General features: G+C 32.4%; 2 protein-coding genes across 2 annotated transcripts; both read right to left on the bottom strand.

Annotated features, from left to right (window-relative positions):
• Nucleotides 1–3548: 3548 nt before the first annotated feature.
• On the bottom strand, nucleotides 3549–5605 carry LOC114750462 (uncharacterized protein At5g39865). The gene is made up of 2 exons (XM_028939060.1): nucleotides 5252–5605; nucleotides 3549–5069 (listed from the first exon to the last, which is right to left on the bottom strand). Exon 2 carries the CDS (start codon nucleotides 5062–5064, stop codon nucleotides 4234–4236), a length of 831 nt encoding a protein of 276 aa, XP_028794893.1. The 5' UTR covers nucleotides 5065–5069; nucleotides 5252–5605; the 3' UTR covers nucleotides 3549–4233.
• A 5075-nt stretch (nucleotides 5606–10680) lies between these two features.
• LOC114750461 (mitochondrial proton/calcium exchanger protein-like) lies at nucleotides 10681–19985 on the bottom strand. Its single transcript, XM_028939059.1, has 14 exons — nucleotides 19235–19985; nucleotides 18828–19140; nucleotides 18045–18191; nucleotides 17861–17949; nucleotides 17675–17767; nucleotides 17198–17324; nucleotides 17041–17105; nucleotides 16772–16946; nucleotides 16078–16269; nucleotides 15922–15969; nucleotides 14135–14281; nucleotides 13964–14046; nucleotides 12337–12452; nucleotides 10681–11098 (listed from the first exon to the last, which is right to left on the bottom strand). Exons 1-14 carry the CDS (start codon nucleotides 19825–19827, stop codon nucleotides 11019–11021), a joined length of 2268 nt encoding a protein of 755 aa, XP_028794892.1. The 5' UTR covers nucleotides 19828–19985; the 3' UTR covers nucleotides 10681–11018.
• Nucleotides 19986–20646: the final 661 nt, after the last annotated feature.

The following is a 20646-nucleotide window of genomic DNA, read 5'->3' as shown; positions in this document are numbered from 1 at the left end:
AAAATGTCCTTGTATGAGATTAAAAAAAAAAGCTATCAAACTTGTCATTGCAATATTTTTTTGTCATTGGCTGTTTAATATTGATCATTGTCAGTTTATAATTTATTAACAAATAACTTATTATTACCAATACATTTTGTGTCATTAGCTATTTAATAGTTGTTATTGTTAGTTCACAACTTATTAATAAAATTTTTAATATAAGGGCAATTTAATCATTTAACTAAATTTGTAAATTACTATATCAGGTACTACTTTCTCACCAAGAAAGAATTTTAAAGTATTAGGTACCTAATTTAAAATATGCTAATATTTAACTTCCTTATTTGTCATTTTTCCTATTACCTATTAAAATGAAATTTTAATATTGGTAATATAGAAAAATTGTTGTAAAAATTTAAAACAACTTATAACTGTTATTTATATTTAGAAACAAGAATGGTGGTTGTTAAATCACTGTCAATTACTTTCATAAAGTGTCTTACAAATTTTTTTGCCAGAATTACTTAAAAAATAATTTATTTTACACTTTTTTCTGATAGCCAACAAACTTAATTTTTTATATTTTTAATTTTTATTAAATAAAATAAGAAGCCCATCCACTATAGTACTCCTCTAATACTATTGATAAGATAGAGAGAGAATATTTTTTTAGTCTTATTTATAAATCACTTTATTAAATTTTTAATATAAATATACTATTTTATTCCTCATTTATTATAATATAGATAATTAATTTTTTAAAAAGATTTACACATTAAATTATTATATTTTAATAAAAATTAATATATTTTAAAGTACAAGAATAAGAAAAGCAGAGCAGACTGTTAGGTCTTTGCAAAGTGACAGGTGGGATAATGTGGACAAAACACAGCGGCAGAATCGTGTGGTGATAGAAATGAGGAACATCCTTTTTCTAGGTGGTCGGCAGATAAAATAAAAATCTCACGATATCATAAAATCACGTCCTCTTCATTCAATGCCCCCATCATCATATTCTACCTTCATTTAATTCTATTTAATTAATTATTTCATAACACACATAGTAGGCCGGAAAGTTGTCACTTAAAATATAATTAATTGAAATTATTACTGTTACAATAATGGACCGACCAAGTAAATTGGATTGAAAATTTATGTCTTTTTCCTCCTAAATTTTAGACCCTAAACTTGTAAACAATTATGACAATTTTCAGCATTAAAAAAATCACCTTCATAGCAAGTAAATTTTTAATTTTGTTTTTTTTAAAAAATAAGATTAGGTTGCAAAGTCTTATTCATGTTCATAAAATTAGCTTTGGACGTCTGAGCTGAGAGATACCTTGAGTCTGTGGCAAGCTATTGAAAATAAAATAATTTTACTAATTCATATTTTTAAAAATAGCATAAATAAAAAACTTGTTTTCTCTCCAAAAATTTTACACAAGTAAAAAAAACTTATATAATGTTAAAAGGATCAAGTGCGTATTTTCACTTATTTTTTTTCCAGTCATATATTTTAGGCCCATTTTATAAATCAGGATAATACTTTTCAAATTTTTGGATCAAAGTTCAAAAGAATGAAATTAAAAAAAATACTATTCTAAACAGAAATTAGTAATATATGTAAATAAAAAATTCCCAAAAAATACCTCTTTGAATTTCAAAATTTAAAATCAGTCTTATTTACCACACTTTAATAAAAATTAACAATACTTAAAAAAATAAAAGACAACATAATTTTATAGTAATTCTTATTTGAGATTTTAAAATTCAAGAAGTATTTTTTGGGATTTTCTTAATGTTACTAATCTTGGGTGAGAATATAATTAGAAATTAGGAATTATTAATGGTAATACGAGGTATTAAGTCAAATACCAGGAGAGGAGCATCTAATATGACGGGAACCAAGGACGAATCCTTGGACAACATCGAACTATAAAAAGAAGGAAAAACATTCACTTGAAGATCAATCTCCAGAAACATCAAGATTTGTGCCTATTATTGTTATTATTAATATTTAAGAACTTTGCCAACATAACACGTCAGCCAAATTGCTATTGGAATTACCAGAACCTTCCTTACATCATGTCATGCGCAAGAACATGAATAATGCCTCTGAAAAATGAACCCCTTTGTCTTTAAAATTAGAGTATGTGAGGGAAAATTAGAAAACTTTCTCTAATTAAAAATTTTATTAGTAAGAAGACCTGGTAAATTTTTATATACATAAAATATTGATACTTAGCAAAATTTGTACTGACTTAGAATTTTCTTACCAATTAATTTTTCAATGAGAATTTTTTTTCTAATTTTCTTTTAATAATATGTAAAATGTTTGTTATTTTGTTTCATATTTTATCATTGTATAAAATTAAATATTATAAATAATTAATACCTCTGCCTTTAAATATAACTAAGTTTTAAATGTATTGATCTCACATGATTCGAAAAGTTAGTTTTATTTTAATAATTATGTGCCAAATTAAATTTTTGGAACTAAAATATTCTCATTATTGGTGCTTCATTTATTTCAAGAAACAATTCTGAAAATGGTATTCAAATGTATCTAAAATTTGATCGCTTTTATTTACTATTTATTTCAATTCTAAATATAAACTCTATCTAAATATTTTTTATTTATTATTCATTTTCAATCATAAATATAAGCTCTATTTGAATGTTTTGATTTGACTCTAAATATAAGGTAGTATTTTATTAAGTGCTTTTTTACCGTCATACACCTATTTGTTGGAATATCTTGTCTTTGTGCATTAAACTTCCGTCATTATATGGCTAGATTAACTTTCAAAAACTATTATAAATTTTTTCCATATTAACTACAAACATTCAACATACTTTTTTGGAACTCTATGAGTTAACTTAAAAGACCTTATATTTAGGATCGGGAGGTTAAGGTTTGGTTATAATAGAGAAAAGAGGTAGTGATTTATTATAATTAATGTCGCCTTAAGATTAGGTCAGACAATTACTACAAATTTCTTTTACTTTTTTAACTCTATAACTTTCATTTATGGGGTTTTTTTTTTAATATCTAAAACAAAAAGTAGAATGAATAAGGAATTGCACCAAACAAAATAACAATAAAAGGAAATTAGTAGGCATGTCAATGACCTTGTCGTTAATGGTATGAACACTACCCAATAAATGAGAGCTAGCAAATTCGATCTTATTTGTAATTTCAAACCGTTGAAACTTACCCCATTAATTCCAACAAAGAAAAAAAGAAGTTACAGGACAAGATTTCTTAAAGAATGAAGATATTCCCAAAGAGTTAATTATTAACAGCAAGAATAACATGTGATCCACAAAACCGATCACACTTGGAGGGATGAAATGAAACCTGTTATTGTCATTTTACTAATAAGCCATATGAATAATGAAACTCATAACCTCCATTAGTATTCTCTAAATTTACAAATTTAAAAGTTAAAACATCATTTTCAACATCCAGATCAAAATCAAGATTATAACCCTGATAAGCACCAATTAAAAATTAAAAAAAAACATTAACCCTCTGAGGAATGTAAAGTCTGAAACTTTTCAAGTTAGGATAGAAAGCTAAAAAGAGAAACCCATTCTCATTATAAATTGTGAATGGACAAAGGACAATGGCCATTGGCCAGAGTCTACAAATCCCTCCATAGGACTAAATATTTACACTGCTTCAAGGAGAAACACTCTCCTCTCTGTGAAATTACAATAAGCACACACATACTCAAACCCAAACTTCCCATTTTCTGACTGAGCTGAATCCCATCAGCTCATAAAAATAATTTTAAAAAACACAAACTCAAATTCAAAGAGAATTTGAATCACAGACCTTAAGACTCAAACCCATATATCATTCATTACCAACAATAAAACTCCCTTGCTGATTATTTATCTTTCAGCAACCAAAATTCATGCTAAGCTAATGAAGAACTTACACTTAACTGATATATATGACAGACACATGAACACCACCAATATGATCCTCTTTTCAGAAACCAAACTGACCTCTCCTGTATGAAATTTGATCTGCTGGCTTCATGTAATGGCTAAGAGAGAAACTTAACCCAGAATTGTGCAAGACATTACAAACATTAGCCGTTGAATCAAGCCCGTCTCCTAGTTGGGATCAAGGAAACAGACTAGAGTTCAGACAGTAGCGGTTAGCAGCTGTTGGAAAATAAAGATCCAAATCTAACATTCCATGTTGTGTTCAGTGTCATGTTGTGATAGAAAGTGAGGTCAAGAACCACAATCTGGACAACGAATTAGTCCATTCTCATTGCATTCCAAGCATCTCTTGAGAATCCCTTCATCTTCATCAAAGATTTTCCTGCTTCCACTGCAATTCATGCAAGGCATAAACCTCACATCTCCACAACTCTCACACGCAAACCCAGGTTTCCTCTTTGGGAATCCTTCAAGAATCTTAGCCAATTCGCCAACTTCAAAGAGATTGTTTATCACATCAGCGCCTCCCATGTACTTCCCTCTGATGAACACTTGTGGCAGTGTCACATTCTTCTCTCCCAGCACTCTCTGCAACTCCTTCTTGTATGCTGAATCCATTGATATGTCTCTCTCATCCACCCACAGGCCGAATCCCCTGAAGATCATTCGAACAGAGTAGCAATCCTCATAAGTCCTTCGAATTCCTCGCAGACTAGTGAAGTATATCACAATTCGATCCTCAGTACCAGGCAATCTAATACCAGAGTCGTTGCTGAAACTTGACGAAACCCTGGAATCGGAATCGATTGATTTCGTCGGTTTCAGCTTACTGGGTGATGGGAGAGAAGCTTCATCATAGCTTTTTGATGTATCTCTCCTAGATTCAAAGAAACTACAGAGTTTCTTCACTTTCCCTTTCAGAGAATTTCCCGCAGACTTCACCGATTCCACGGAATTGTAAAATTTGTTCCCAGAACCAGAGCGATCAAGAGTGGGTTCAAGATAGGGTTTCTGAAACGATTCTGTTGGGGTCGAGTTTAAATTCATCCTTAGCGAACGACTGAACAACGAAAACCTCGTCTTCCCCGAGGAGAATCCAACGTTGTTTTCAAGTTCAGCCATCGACCCTGATCACAAAGAAGAATCCCAAATTTCCATTTATTCAACATAATTCCCACTTCTAACAGAAAAAATTACAACAGAGCTCAATTCAGAGGACATGAAAAGAAAAAATATCAGAAACAAGTCAAATGACAGCTCCCTTTACTATCCACACTTTACATGTTAGAAGTAAGGGTTTCTCTCTTACCTGCAGAAGGTTGGGAAGAAAACCTCGCCTTCAAAAAATAGATAAAAGAATCCTCAAACGGAGAAGAAAGTCGGCGGGCCCGGGACGCGGCGGCTGAGGACGGCGAAAGAAAGAGCTAAAAATCAAGTTTTTGGGGTCTGTAAGAGCAATTGAAGACGATTTTGAAAGCGTTAAGTTCTGGATTAAGGTTTGTTGAGGCAATTGTGGATGAAAAGGAAGAAGGAAACTGGGTTTGGATGCTTTCGTTGGCCTCGGGTAGAGACGTAGAAACAAAGGCAGGAATTTTTCACTTTTGAGAGAGAGAAAGTAAAAGACGAAATGGAAATTTAGTGCTTTTCGGGCTATGGAGAGAGAACACAATGTGTGTGTCTCTGTGATTATAGGAAGGTGGATGAAAGCTTCGGCCCACCCCTTGCTTTTGAAATTTTGAACGCGGTCAAGCTTTTTATTATTATTATTATTTCAGTTTTAAATAATAATAATTTTAAATTTGTAAAATGATTATATTAATAAATTAAGACTTAGAGCACGTTTCTTCAACATTTAATTGCATAGTTAACATTTAAATTTGTTGAGTCAGCAAGCAGACGGTATTAAAAACATACTTTATAAACTTAAAAAATTAAAGTGAAAATTGATCGAAATTTAGAAGACCAAACATATAATTTGTCCTAAATACTTCTATTAAAAATCGCCTTTTTTTTTTACCATGTATTAAAAATCGCCTTGATATATATAGGGAAATGAAAAATAATAAATGACCAATCATTAGAATAAGTAATATTACTTTTTAATTTTACTTACATACTGTATAATAAACGCTAAGAAATTTATAAGTAGCCTAAAATTTTTCAAATAAGCAGTGGTATCTTGATTTTTATCCAAAAAAAAAAACCGTACTTATAGTGTTGTCTGGACTTAAAACCAGCCGGAAAAAAAAAAACCAGAGAACCGGTCAAATGATTTTTTCAAAAAAACATTTCAACAATCCAAAACTATGTTGTTTTATGTTTTTATTTTTGGTTTTTCTTTCGTGTTATATATATGGGCAATATTTATAATAAGTTTCATATATCTATTATGTCAAGTTTTCAATCTTACATGATCAAATGTCTCATTTTTTAAATATTAGAATTTAAATTCAAATCCATATGAAATTAAAAAAAAAAAAACACAACTACGTATGATTAGAGAACTTAACATAAACATATAAGAAATTTAACCTAAGTTTTTTCTCTTATATATCTATTGCCTTTAGTTGACTAAAAAATTTTGTGCTGACTTATAAAAAATAATTTTTATGAGTTAAAAGACTCTTAAATTATTTTCTCAAGAGTAACAAATATTCTAAAATTATGTTGGACCAAAACCTTACACTTGACATCCACGTGGCACTCAGCCTCCACAAGAACCCCTCACGATGATTCGTGGGCCGAATAGGCGATCCCATCTCATCATCGTCTTCAATATCGGCGCCCCTGACATGATCAGAACTTTCAGTAATAATATCACTTAAAATATGCCCCAAAAAATATTTTAACACTTTCTTAATAAAAATATATATGCATCATTATTAAAAAAATAAAATAATGGTTTGAAAAAAAAAAGAAGAAGGACAAAACATTATGTGATTATAAGAAAGAAACATAATTGCCACAAAGTTTCATGACAAATAAATAGCAAGTTTCAATGGAGAAAATCATAATAATGTCCATACTGTTTACTTGTTATTATTAATATTTTTTTGTGAATATATTATTTTCTAGAGATCTCATAATGATTTTTCTTATAAAAAGTTATTGATGCAACTTCCTATATTCATTTGTCACGACCATATGAGATGGGGTGCATACAAGGCTTGATTGGAGTAACACTTGTTAAAATGACCTTTGTTTTGATTAATTTTTGCAAATTGAAATTGCTTTAACTTTAAAATTGCCTTTTGGGTAAAAATTTTTACCCCCTAAAATTATGCCAATAATCATTTTATACTTAAATAAAATTTTTATGTTGAAAAAGTCAATTTTGCCATTGTTTTGTTCGTGCTGCATTTTTATACCTCATTATTTTTAGGGGTAATTATACTTTTCCTCAGTTTTGAATTTGATATATGTGTGTGTTTTCTTTTAATTAAAATTTTAATTTTACTCTTACCACTGTTAGTACTTTTACGGGGTTAGCCACACAAAAAAAAAACTTTTATAGGGGCCAAAGATACCAACAGAGTAAAATTACAAGACTAATAATGCTAACGAGCGAAATTAAGAGCTTTGATTAAGAGAAAAAATATATAGCTATCAAATTAAAAATTAAAAATGATTTTTTAATATTTACATAGAACGGCTTTTAAAGTTATAAATTCTACTATTATATTAAATATTAATAAGAATAGATTATATGTCCCATTATCAATCTCTTTTTTTTGCCACCCCGTGTCACATGATCATTCAAATGAATGCATAAAATCAAGCTAACATTAATGATTGTTGGCAAAAATAATTTACATTAATGATTAAGGGGATTCACGTTGTTGGCAGGAAAAAAAACAAAAAGGATTGACACTAATAAGCCTCTGTTTGTGAAAGAGTTTATATGCCTGCATAATGAGGTTGAATGATCAAACATGTGGCACATAAAATTTGCGGTGGTTGGATTCATGATTTGATAATTTGACTTTTATATTAAAAGCCACTTTAAGTCAAAAGTAAAAGTTGGGTACTTATGGCTTTTGGTTTTTGAAAAGTTGAAAAAAAAATTTTAAAAAAATAAGTTTCACTTTTAAGAAATTTACTAGTGTATCTGATTCTTCCTATAAGATTCAAATAACTAATTTGTGAATAATAAAAAATTAGTCAAAATTAATTAAAAGTGATAAAGAAGTTATAAATATATTCCTTCCGATGTATAATATCCGTCATTTTAATTTATTCGTCAACATCAAAAAATAATAGTTGATTCATTAAATATGATTGAAATTGAAATTGCAAATTTTTTTTTTTTCAGTTTTACCCATATTAAATGAAATTGTGAATAAAAGAGAAAAATACAAAGAGTCATGTTTAAGCATTAATTGTAGGGATAAAATTGATAAATGAGCATTAATTACTACTCGGGTGACTTATATTTTGGACTAAGTTATTCTTATAGAAGTGACTTATATAATGAACCAAAAGGAGTACTTTTGATTTCAAATATATTTTTATAACAAATGAGATAAATGATTAAACAAAGAGAAAATATAACCAGAGAGTATAGCATAAGAGAGAGAATAAAATATATATTGTTTAGTAAAATTTATTTATTTATTTTTTGTTATTTTAAAACCAAACTTATTTTTTCAATAATAATCCAAACAACTCTACTTTTATAAATTGATTTATTTATAAAAGTCAATCCAAACACAAATTACATCAATCAATTTAACTTTTTCAAAAACCAAATTATGAATAAGCTACTTTTTCTATTGTTAATACAAACGGGTGCTAAGACATGGCATAATGTGGGTGGCCTTAATTAAAAAAAAGACATGACATAATGTGGGGCCTAGTGTGGTTAGTTGTTAATTTCCATTATCTACGGGATCTTAATCACTGTTCCACACCTAATTAACTTCAAATTATTATTTTAATGAGACAAAGTGGGAATAAACAAATCATGGCGATAATTATGTCCCCTAAAGTAATTATGGAACATGATGAATGTGCTTAAAAGAAATCATATTTTTATCATGATATCCAAGTTCCTAATCCATTATAGGGTTTGGATTCTCTCCTACCATTGAATGAAAAAAATGAATGGTTGAGATTTAATATTTTATAAAATCATTTTTTCTGTTTTTCAAATGCAACCATTTCCAACATTTGCATCTCTTTTTTAATTATATATAACCTAATATCAATTGTATGTAAAAATCTAAAAATCTTCAAGAGGAAAGTCATTTGTATGTGTATATTTGAAAAAAAAATTGCACTTGCTGAAGATGATTGCTCTTGCTCAAATTGATGAAATCAATTTTTTTTTTTGGTATAATTTTAAGTATTTTCATGTCAATTTGAGTTTGAGATTAATTTCCATCGGACTAAGAGCGTTAAAGTTAAAGTCCTTCTAACAAGTACGCTTCTTGATATTCGAACTTATGTTCTTCTCTTTAAAAGGTGAAACTGTTTACGATCTGAACCAATAACTTATTGGTATTAATGAAGTCATATTTAAAATCAAGAAAATAGTATAAATTCAAATGTTGAAAATCATATTTCATTATGGAAATCTACTTCTCCATTCAAAATCAAGTTGGTTTTATTTCTCTGCTTTCTTGATCGGCAACAAAACTACTCCCTTATGAATATGTGTGTGTGTGTGTGTGTTAAGGAGTGAACTTGAAACAAAGCTTCTACACTTATGTTGATTCTAAACTCATTTGTACATTTCTCTCAGCAGAAAAAATATGCTTCCTTTTCGTCCTCAATATAAGGTGAGTTCTTCCAGTGTGTTTCGACCTTCTTATCAAACATGAAAGTGACAGGCTCATTATTCTCTGATATTACAGTCCTGTATCTTTCAAAGCTGTTCCCCAGTATGGCTAGGTTCCTCAATGGACTCAATTCCTTAAAATTACCAAGCATTTGAGAAATCGTTCGCTAATATTAATTTATGACCCCAAAGAGCCAAAATGAATAATAACCCAAGAGATTATTAAGGGCGAATTTATTTGATTTTTCTTTTGGAAAAAGTGATTTTAGTTACTCCTACAAATTATAGATAACAACGCGCAAAAAAAAGAGAGAGAGAGAGAGAGAGAACAGAGAGAGATAGTCAGAAAGTGGTTGAGTAACAACTAATAGTCTGTTTAACTAATAGTCTCTTTGTATAGAGATGAGCAGGGCTCTTTTGGTTTCTTGTCTTGAGAACAACCTTTTTTCTTTTTCAATAGAAACAATGAAACAAAAACAGTTGTTTGAAATTTGCTTTTACTTTATTGCTTTTGGGGAAAAAAACAATAATATGCTCTTAAAAATTAAAAAAATCAAAACTACTTTTAAATATTTTCTTATTTTTGTTTTTGTATTTTTATAATTTTTGTTTTGAAAAATTAGGAAAACTTTTTTCTCTTCTTGCCTATCACTCACCACATATCATCAGGTGACGGCAACCACTAGCCAAATGTGATTTTTAAAATAATAATCCAAACATTTTTTTATTCTCAAAACTTGTTTTATCAGGTCCTTATTTCACCTAATTTTTAATCAAATCTTTATAGCATGCTTTCGTTTTTTTTATCAGTCACATGAAACTACAAAGACTTAAAAATTAGGTAAAACTAAAGTAACATGGTAAAAAAAAAAAGGTTAAAAAAACAATGATGATCTGATTACAAATAGGTAAAACTATAAAAACCTTATAAAAAGAAAAAAAAAATTATGGGGATTAGATTAAAAATCAGTTATAAGGACTTGCAAATTAATCATTCCTCTATATAGTTTTACTACATTGCCAATCGGTCACTTAATCACAATGACACAGTAAAACGTTTTGCGATTATTCTTCGTTCGCAGCATTCATGTAGTCAATGAAGCCATGAAGCCATAAGGTTGTGTATTTGCTTGATTCACCAACTTCTATGAATTTACAAACTTATACCACTTATGTATACAATTAAAACAAGAATAATGATTCTAAGCGTAATTCCTACACCATTTTTAAAGCAAGGAACGAGATATCAAAATTGGATTACCAAGAGCTATCCGAAGGTGGAATGAGATATCACTCTCTACACAGTCCCATCTTCGGCCGCATTCACATCTTTCCAACTGCCCAGTCTGACAATGTCTTCTACAAAAATTTTCCCATCTGTATCAACACAAAATGAATGCAGTTATGCTTTAGTAATGAGCTAGTTTATGAATCAGTTTTAGTTCTGATCAAACGAGTCAATAACAAAGCTGTGATGTACACGTTGGACCAAGCCTCAGAATGGCTTATGTACATAGTACCCTCATCATATACTCAACAAAATCCAGAAAGCATCTATTTCATTATATCATCGTTTTCTGGCACCCAAGACCCTATCCAGAGATAATTAGTGAAGAAAGAAAAAGATAATTAAAATGTGTTAAAGAAATTAGTCTCATGTCCTTGCTAAAATAGACTATTGAATAATAACAAGAACATAACAGATATGATCTTATCTCATTTCTTGTGCAATAAAGAGATTCCTTTTTCATTCCGATACCAACGAGGCCAGAAACCAAGGTGATGCAGAAGCCCAGTGCTTTGGGTGGCCTAAGGCAAGTGGGGTGAATGGCGGGGGTGTTTTTCGTCCCAATTTAGGAGTTAATAGACAAGTATTAGTTTTAAAGGTCAAAATGTAGTTTTATTTAGTTCAGAGCATCACCCCCGCGTAGATAGTTTTATGATATTTTTATTATTTTATTGCTATTTTTTATTAGGGTTAATAGTAACACTACATTGGTCCTTACGGTTTGACATTAACCTATTTATGTATACTCCTGCCAAGTGAATAAACAAGAATTTCCAGCATATTCTTGCTCACCTGGTCTCGAACACCGGGTTGGGGTGGAGGGAGCTCGTCTTTCTTCATTTTTTCTGTGTTGTGAGAGTGAAATCTGTCTATGAGCTTTGTTAAAGGGTTTCTTTAGTTTCATCGTTTCCCGTAGCTTACTTTCCGAGTCAGTTTTATTTCTGCTGTGAGTCTCTCTATTTCAACTATCAGGATATTTAATATAAATTCAGAATTAGATTTTTATCATTTAGCTTGGGCTCCATTATAATGAAAGAACTCAAGTCTCTCCAAATTATGGCAAATCCTATGCCACAAAATGCAAACAGAAGAAGACTATAGTTGAGCCCCTGGGGATAGTGAGATTGGCCACTAGATGGCCACCTCTCTCGTACAGGGGAAATTTCATGATATATCCATGACAATCCATTCCAAGTAAATGCAGAAAGAGCAGCATTTTTCCCTTTTCCTTTTTTTTCTTTTCGGCTTTTGATCTTTAGCTTCTAAAAATGCATGAGAACAGACAACGGATGGAATCAGTGAACAATACAAGAACAAGATGACAGACCTCTATCTTTAGAAAGATTGCTTATGAGTTCTTGAATTCCCTCCTTGCCCAGAGTATCCTTCAAGTAAATTGCAGCTGCGGCTACCTCATCAGGAGTCACTTTCCCATCATAATCTCTGCAAAATAGTCAAATAATAATACTGACGATAATCACTGCATTGAAACCATTAAACTATTAACAATAAAAGATTGGAGAACAAAATCATTAACACGTAGTTCAAAAAGTCCATTTTCCAGCCAATTTTAGACTTATTTGTCTTCAACGATGGGCCTCAAAACCAGCCTTGCCCCAAAATAAAAGAAGGGTTAGCCAAATCAAAACATTGTTCACCAACCATGAACAATGCATCATTTCAGGCTCTGAGCAAATGCCCGAGACCTTTAGTTTATAAGGATCCTATTAAAATGGTTGAAAATCCTAACAACTTCTGTAGTAGAATTGTAGAATTCAGGTAAAAAACTAAAACTAAAAAAAAATAAAAAATAAAAAAGAATCACGGAAGAATTTAAGCTCTTCTGCACTATCAAAACAAGGCATTTTCTATGAGAACGTGAAAGAGGCAGAGAGTACACATAGAGCCGACTTTTTCTTTTTCTGCTTACCTCTCTGTTCGCTAATTTCTTTCACATAAAATGAAAAATTCAATTTAACGCTTAAATTGAAAGGATCTGCTCCCTACTCAGTGAGGTCAAAGGGCCAGATGGCTCAAAATATGACAAGTTTGGAAGATGACAACCTTATCAAGAGGGGTGAAACCATTCTCTTTCGAGCAATAGATACCCTCAACATTAACAAGGCCTTATTATCGTAATGAGAACAGAAATTTTATTGTCGTGAAAGGGGAATAACATCCTGTTATGAAATGACAGAAATCATTGGATGAACTAGGTAAGAGGATATAAATAATTCTTTTCTAGTACGATAAAGAGAACTTGTCGCAAAATGCAAATCAACTTATTAAAGGTTTCTAATTTTTCTATAAATAGAAGCTAAAAATTCTTGTTAAAGGGGCGGAAAAATTCTACCAGAAGCCTAAAGAATCCAAGAAACATTACATGTTCCCACAAGCACAGAAAATCGGTGCCAGCCGTGATTATGGCCTTAGAGAAGGCAACACAACTTGGAGGATTATGTCAATAAAAGAAGAAAGAAGAAATACACATAGTATCAGGGCCTTTATGACCATGCGATCAAAGGTTTCTTACTTGCAACTTCCATTATTTTAAACAAATTAATTTCCATGCAACAAATATTCCTTAATTTTAAACAAATTAAGTTTCATATTTGCAAGATTAATAAGCTTAACAACCAACTTTTGAGCTCACAGCTTGTTAAGAGTTTGAATACGGCTCATCTTATTTGTAAATAAATCAGCTTGATCAACATGTGAGAGCTCTCATGGTTAAACAGTGAGAGGTTGAAAGTTAAATAGTTCATAAACAAATCAATCCATTTACACTTCTAAGCATACGGTTAGCCTGTGTGTTATCCACACTTCAAGCAAAGGAATATTACAAATATTAACACAGACGTTCATGAATGGTTAAGCCTTCTCTTAACAATTCAAGATTTTGGGTTAGACAAAAGTAACCAATAGAAGGCGCACGATTAAAGGGCAGTACAAACCTATCAAGCAATCTCCAACGATCACCTATTTTTGCATCAACATCATCTATTTCCTTCTCAAGATTTTGGAGCATAGCATCAACCTGAAAGGAATTTTGTCGATTACAAAATCACAAATGACCAATTGGTTTTAACAATTTTTCATGACAAAAAATGATATGTGGACATTACTCTCTCTATGAGTGCCGAGGACACCTTGTCCTGTTCATCCAACTCTGTAGTATGCTCATTTTCCTCTCTTGCAGCCTTATATGCCTTAAAGGCATCTCTTCCATCAGTTGCACCATCTTTTCCTACCACGCTGTTATAAAGTTCTATCTGGAATCATAAAAATCAAAAGTACGGACTAAGTTCAGTAAGGTCCCATATGGATTAAGATACAAATTCTCAAATGGACCACATTTAATTACAAATTTTCAAGTAGAGAGGTTGCCATCGAACTTAACCAAAGAATTCCCAAAGACATCATGATAATACAATTGTTGAACATAATCTGTCAAAGTCCATTCCGAGGCTTGACAAGTGTCTTGTGAATGAAAAGGACAGGGGGAGAAGTGAACTCAAAGCGATGAATGATGGAGGCATTTACAAGATTCGGAATCAGTCACATGCAACTTTGGTGGCTCCACTGGTGAATAAAACTTGCAACACAACTTCAGCCAAGCAACTATGGCATAGAAGATTGGTTCATCCTGCTTCTACGATCATAAATGTTGTATTGAAATAGTGTAAATAGAAATTTGATGAAAATGAGTTAAATTTTGTCACTCTTATCATTCCAGGTAATGGTGATAAGGGTATTCTTCAACTCAACCAGAAATTGTTCCACTCTTTTCAACCCACGGACATCAAAAAACTGAAATATTTTCTGGGAATTAAAGTTGCTCAATCTTGAACAAAGGTCGCTATATCACAGAGAAAATATGCCTTAGACATACTGGTTGAAACAGAATTGTTATCATGTAAACTAGTCGATGCTACCATGGACAATACCAAATAGGGGGTGCCTCTTGCAAAGCCAGGAAGATACCGAGGATTCATTCAAAAACTCAACTACCTTAGCATTACTGATCCAAATATCTCCTTTACTATAAATGTAGTAAGTCAATTCTTACAATCTCCATATGATGCCCACTGGGATGTCATAGTTCATATCCAGAGACATCAAATGGACTGTAGGGCAAGGTTTGTTATATGAAGATAAGGGTAACATTCAGGTTGTTCGTTGTAGTTGTGCACACTAGGCTGACTCTCCTATTGATTAACATACAGTGCCTTCGTCAGGGGTAACCTAATTGCAAAAGTAGGAAACAAAATGTTATCAAATCTAATGTTGTAGCATAATATCATGCCATGGATCTCACAATATGTGAACTTATAAGGCTCAAACAACTTCAAGATTTGAGATTCGGAAGTATCAAACAGATAAGATTGATTTGTGAAAATCAAGTAGCCATGCATATCTCTTCTAATCCAATATTACATGAAAGAACCAAACATGTTGAGAATGATTGCCATTTGTGAGAGAGAAGATTCAATTTGGGTCCATTCCTACCAAGTTTGTCAATTCAAATGATCAACTAATACACAAACTCAATAAGTCTCTCCAGGACCCTCAAATCAAGTTCATATATAACAAATTGGATGCATATGATTTATATGCTCGAGCTTAAGGGCAGATTTTCCTTGGTGAGGGACAACTTTTACTATAAAGTTGATATATCCTTTACGACTTATATAGAAAGAACCACTATACAACTCATGCTTTTCCTGAAACTCTGAACTCACAAGTTTTCTCTCTCGAACTTGCTACTCAAAATCATGTGGAAACTCCAGCATACCCCCCCCCCAAAAAAAAAAAAAAAACACACACACACAAGAAAAGAAAAGACAGAATATTGAGGGCAGGGTGTGAAAGATGTAAAAACAGATACTAAATAATAGAAGTTCCACCATACCTCTTTATTAACAAGCCTCAAAAACTCTTCACGCTCTCTGCTTACTGACTGCCACCAGAACACAAGAAAAACATACAAAATATAAGTATGTATCATAAATGAGAAAATGCAGTTAATCATGTTGAGACAATCAAAAGCTTTTGAACACATTCTCACAGATGCTGAAGCTAAAACAGCCAACGCACGACTGAGTTCACAGAGCTGCTCCTGCTTTTCCGATGCCCTAGCTCTAGCAAGTTGATGTGCTTCTGAAGCTGTGGAAACATTTATCTCTTTCAAGGCCACATTGTCTTGACCAGAATTGGACTCCATTTTTGCTTGCTCCACCTCTTCTCTTTCTTCCTCCTCCTACATTGTTGGAAACTCATATTTGTTCAAAGCTGAGTCACTTAAATGTTCATTACTACCAAGATTTTAAAGCTAGAAAAAAACCTTGAGGGGAACTCTTTTCGCCTCAAATGGTCAAACTGAGGCTTTAACCTAATTAATTAGTGTAAGACAATGCTTCTGCACCTTAAATGCTCGATATTTATTGACAGATTAATTTGAGCCTTTTTTTTTTTTGGCCAGAATCATTTGAGCAATATTGGAAACTAAAGGTGTCAAAATATTATTGACTGTTAATTATTGAACAACAATTGATTGGAATCAAAGAATAATTCTGTATCTTGAAAGAATTTTATATCTTTTGGATATCAGCGCATGCTAACTATTTTTTTTAATAACTACTGATGGGCAAATTAATGCAATATCAGTAACTGAGCAAACAGAGAAACGCTGATATTTTAATGCAACAATCGAAGCTTCAAATCAAGCAAGCGAAGGGACCAAAAAAAAGTCTTATATACACCTTAATAAGTTCTTCCTGCATTTCAAGGAACTCCAATTTCCTCCTCCTTTCTGAGACTGAATCCCCAGAGGGTAAAGAGGTAACACCAACAGTATCTACCACTTCATCAGGAAGAGAAGAAAGTGTAGCCTGAACAGCTTCTTCTGGCTTCAACCTTCCAGACACAGTAAATGCCCTGTGAAGAGTATAATGCAAGACTTCAGGATGCATATGCTTTGTAGGGTTTTACTAATTATCATTTCTTTTCAGTGGAGAAGCCTTAAAATTACCTAGAAAGTAACAAAAGAGATGACGGTACAGAGTGATTCAGTGATAAATCCAACCAATCCCGAAGCTACATGAGAATAATAACAACTTAGTAGTGAACTTAGTAGTGAGGTTTATACTCAATCGAAAAGGAAGCACAAAGTTTTCATGACAAAAAACCTGCTGGCGCATTTCTTCAACAGAAAGCAAACCAAGCATGCCTCGCTCTCTACAATCTTCACGGAGTTCAGCTTCTGAAAGGGAATCCACACCTTCTGCTTGAATCAACATATCATCTTCCTTAATCCTACACCAAAACAAAAAGAAAAGAACATGTTGCATGTAATACATACTATCATGGAGTCTCATGGGCTTTTACTCAGACTTGACATCGACACTAAAGAAGGTAAAATAGTGAACTATTCAGATGCATTATTGTCACTTGAAATTGTAAGAATAATCTTAAACTACCAGAAAATAAATATTGTGAGGTAGACATTTCGCAGCAATATATTCCTAATCAAACATGACCAAGCTCATAGCATATCAATTCCTATTTGATCTACCATGTTTGAAGAGGCCACATAAGCTACTATGGGAGAGACCACACTCATATAGATGCACAAGTTGCTCACAATATGAGTGGATGCTTATTACCTCTGTAGGCGTTTTCGTAGCATGAAACGCAAGTATGCATCAGTTCCAAAAGGGCTGATTCCCATGTACTTGCACATATTGACCAACCGTGGCCTAAGAACAGTAGAAAGCCAATAGATTTCATCATAACGCCTCACAACTTAAAAATACGGTATGTTAAAATCAAACACAAGTTATGAAATCCACCTGCTGATATTATCCAGGGTAAGTTCATCATTAAACAACTTTGCAAAGCCCAGAATTTCATCATTAGAGACACGGCCACCTCTTCTAACCTGCTCAAAAATATAAAGTGGACTAGGGTTATAGAGAAAAGGGAAATATGTGGACAGAATAGCCCATGCATTATTCTTCGAACTGAATTTTTGACCTTGTTCAGAAACTCATCAAGATCTTCCGCTGTTTGCTTTATTTCTCCACTACGTGAGTTTTGAACTTCTTTTGCCATTTCTTTGACCGTATCTTGGAGGAACTTTGCATATTCTATTCTAGCTTGGAGTCTTCTCTTTAATGCTTCCTACACATTGAGCACGAAAATTGACCAAACACTGTAAAACTGATCATGCAAGACCCAAAGTCACAAAGCCAAAAAACAATAATGTAAACTCCAAATACAGGCGCAAAATATATGTATTGATACAAACTAGTAAAACTCAATATACATATTGTTACTTGTAAACATTATTGCACTTAGGGAAAAAAATTTCAAACAGGGTTATCATCATCAGTGGCTACCATTTTTACAGACAATGTGGAGCATATATTGGCAATGATCATGCAAACTGATATGCAGAGATGCAGATTGGTGCAATATAGAAGTCAGTAAGAAATATGTCCTCCTAACTATCCTCTACATATGGCACTTCAAAGCTGTGGCAGTACAGGCCTCAGTTACAATGGCATGGATAAAGATTTGTACTTCCATCAGTAATATATTGAAGAAAAGGTCAAGATAACAAACCAACTTCAGCAATGAAATAGGGTTGAGAAAACAATTAGCATACATGGCCAAATATTATCTCATCATATATACTAACGTATTTTGCAATGAGAACTTTGCTACAGGAAACAACAAATCAAGAAACCCCCTCAAAAAATTGCAAAAATCATACAAATGCCATACAGAATTTATTATACCCAGCACTATCAGCACCTGTTCTTTCATTTTGTCTTGAAATGTTGATGGCAACATGTTAGGGAATAACTTCAGAAATACTGGAAGCAAAAATTCCATAAATGGAACTATGATGAAAACTGCAAAGGGAACTAGCCTAAAAATGTCAGCAGTAGTCCGTGTCAGTTGTTGCCTCTCCCTTCTAGAAAGACTCTTCCCACCAGCAAGTTTCAACAACAATCTTGAGCTGATTCTCACATCCGCCCACAACAGCTTGAAACCCAACCAATAGTGTTGCAACGTTGATACAAACTCCCCTTTCCAATGAACAAGTTTCTTGGCCCAGTCCTCCCTGCAGTACGGATTGACAGACCACATATCTACGTTATCACATATTAACGGATGATAATTATGCTAAAGATGACACACAAAAGAAGGATCCCAACCTGCTCATAGATGCTACAGCTCTAACAGCGGGACCAATCCCCAAAATCACAGACCACAATCGCTTTAAAATAGTTCGAACAACGTTTTGAGGCTCTTGTAACCGTTTTGCCTTTGCCTTAGCTTTTACAGTGCTTAAGCCTTCAACAGCTTGATCACACTCCTCTGGAGATGCTTCTTTCCTCTTCTTTGCGGCCATTTCATCACTTTTCTCATCGTCATTACCGAGTTCAGGTTGTTTAGCAGCCGCCGTGGAAAAACTATGCAAGGATTGTGACAAGCATCTGGTACGTGTCGGAGCATTCGACACCAATCTACGATCAGAGGGAACAGATGTTGTTATTTCATAGCATCTTCGTCTATATTGTCCCAGTGCAGAGAGGTTGAAGGATTCTCCTTGGGGCAATGATATTCTTTCATAATCTTGTATGTGCTTGAAACTTGTAGGAGCATTCAAAGAAGAGGTTTGAAGAAGATTTGAATTCAAATTGTCTGCTGCAATCACATGCCACTGAGAATTTATAATAGAACGTGCGCAGATATTGACATAATGATCAATAAACCTCCTTCTCTTCAAAATAGCTCTAGAAGCCATTATTTAGGTAAGCTCTCTTCCGAGGGGAAAACACATCTAAATCTGTCAAAGAACCAATAAGTTAAGCTTCTTCAGACGATATTAACCCAGGCGACAATCAGAACAGGAGAAATAGAAAAGATATCCAATGGATTAGAAATCCACTAATAGAACCAGAAGTTCACATGCCGCGTTAATTCACACAAACTAGGGTTCTTATATTTTGACCGAGAAAATTGAGACTTCGTTCGGTGCACGCTGCTCATTCCCAGAACGTTGTCGTTTCCTTAGTTGTACGAGCATAGGCTGAAGTTGGAAAAATTCACTAAAAAAAAAATTGAAAAAATTACAATTAATAGGACCCCTTTTATAGTATAATTTACACTACAAAAAGAGTCTTATATTATAAAAGAAATCTTATATTTAAGGCCGGAGGAATATATCAATTTTGTTATTTGCACCCCCATTTGAAACATTATTTGTGTTTCAAAACCATTTTTATATGCTACCTCGTATGCTTAAATAAGAACTTGTTTGATTTTTATCTTGGTCATAAATATAAGACTTCAATTTATTTTCTCTCATATTTATTTATTTTTTTAAGATGATCTTTGTAATAATGGTAAATTTAGCTAATATACTTGATTAGCAAAGATATTTTAAGGAAAAAAAATAACACATATTTATTACAAATAACTAATTTAACTAATTTTTTTAATCTATTCAAATTAGTCAACTAGCTCTTCTATTAAGGACCGGATATCATATGTAATAACTTAGGCCAAACCCAACAAATTCTAGAGTTAAATTGTATCTAACACTTTAAAATATATTTTGTAA

This window comes from Neltuma alba, unplaced genomic scaffold (genome assembly GCF_004799145.2).
Source record: "Neltuma alba isolate B1F8T4 unplaced genomic scaffold, ASM479914v2 tig00006462_pilon, whole genome shotgun sequence".
NCBI classification, from domain to species: Eukaryota; Viridiplantae; Streptophyta; class Magnoliopsida; order Fabales; family Fabaceae; genus Neltuma; species Neltuma alba.
This window is presented reverse-complemented; position numbering and strand designations above follow the sequence as displayed.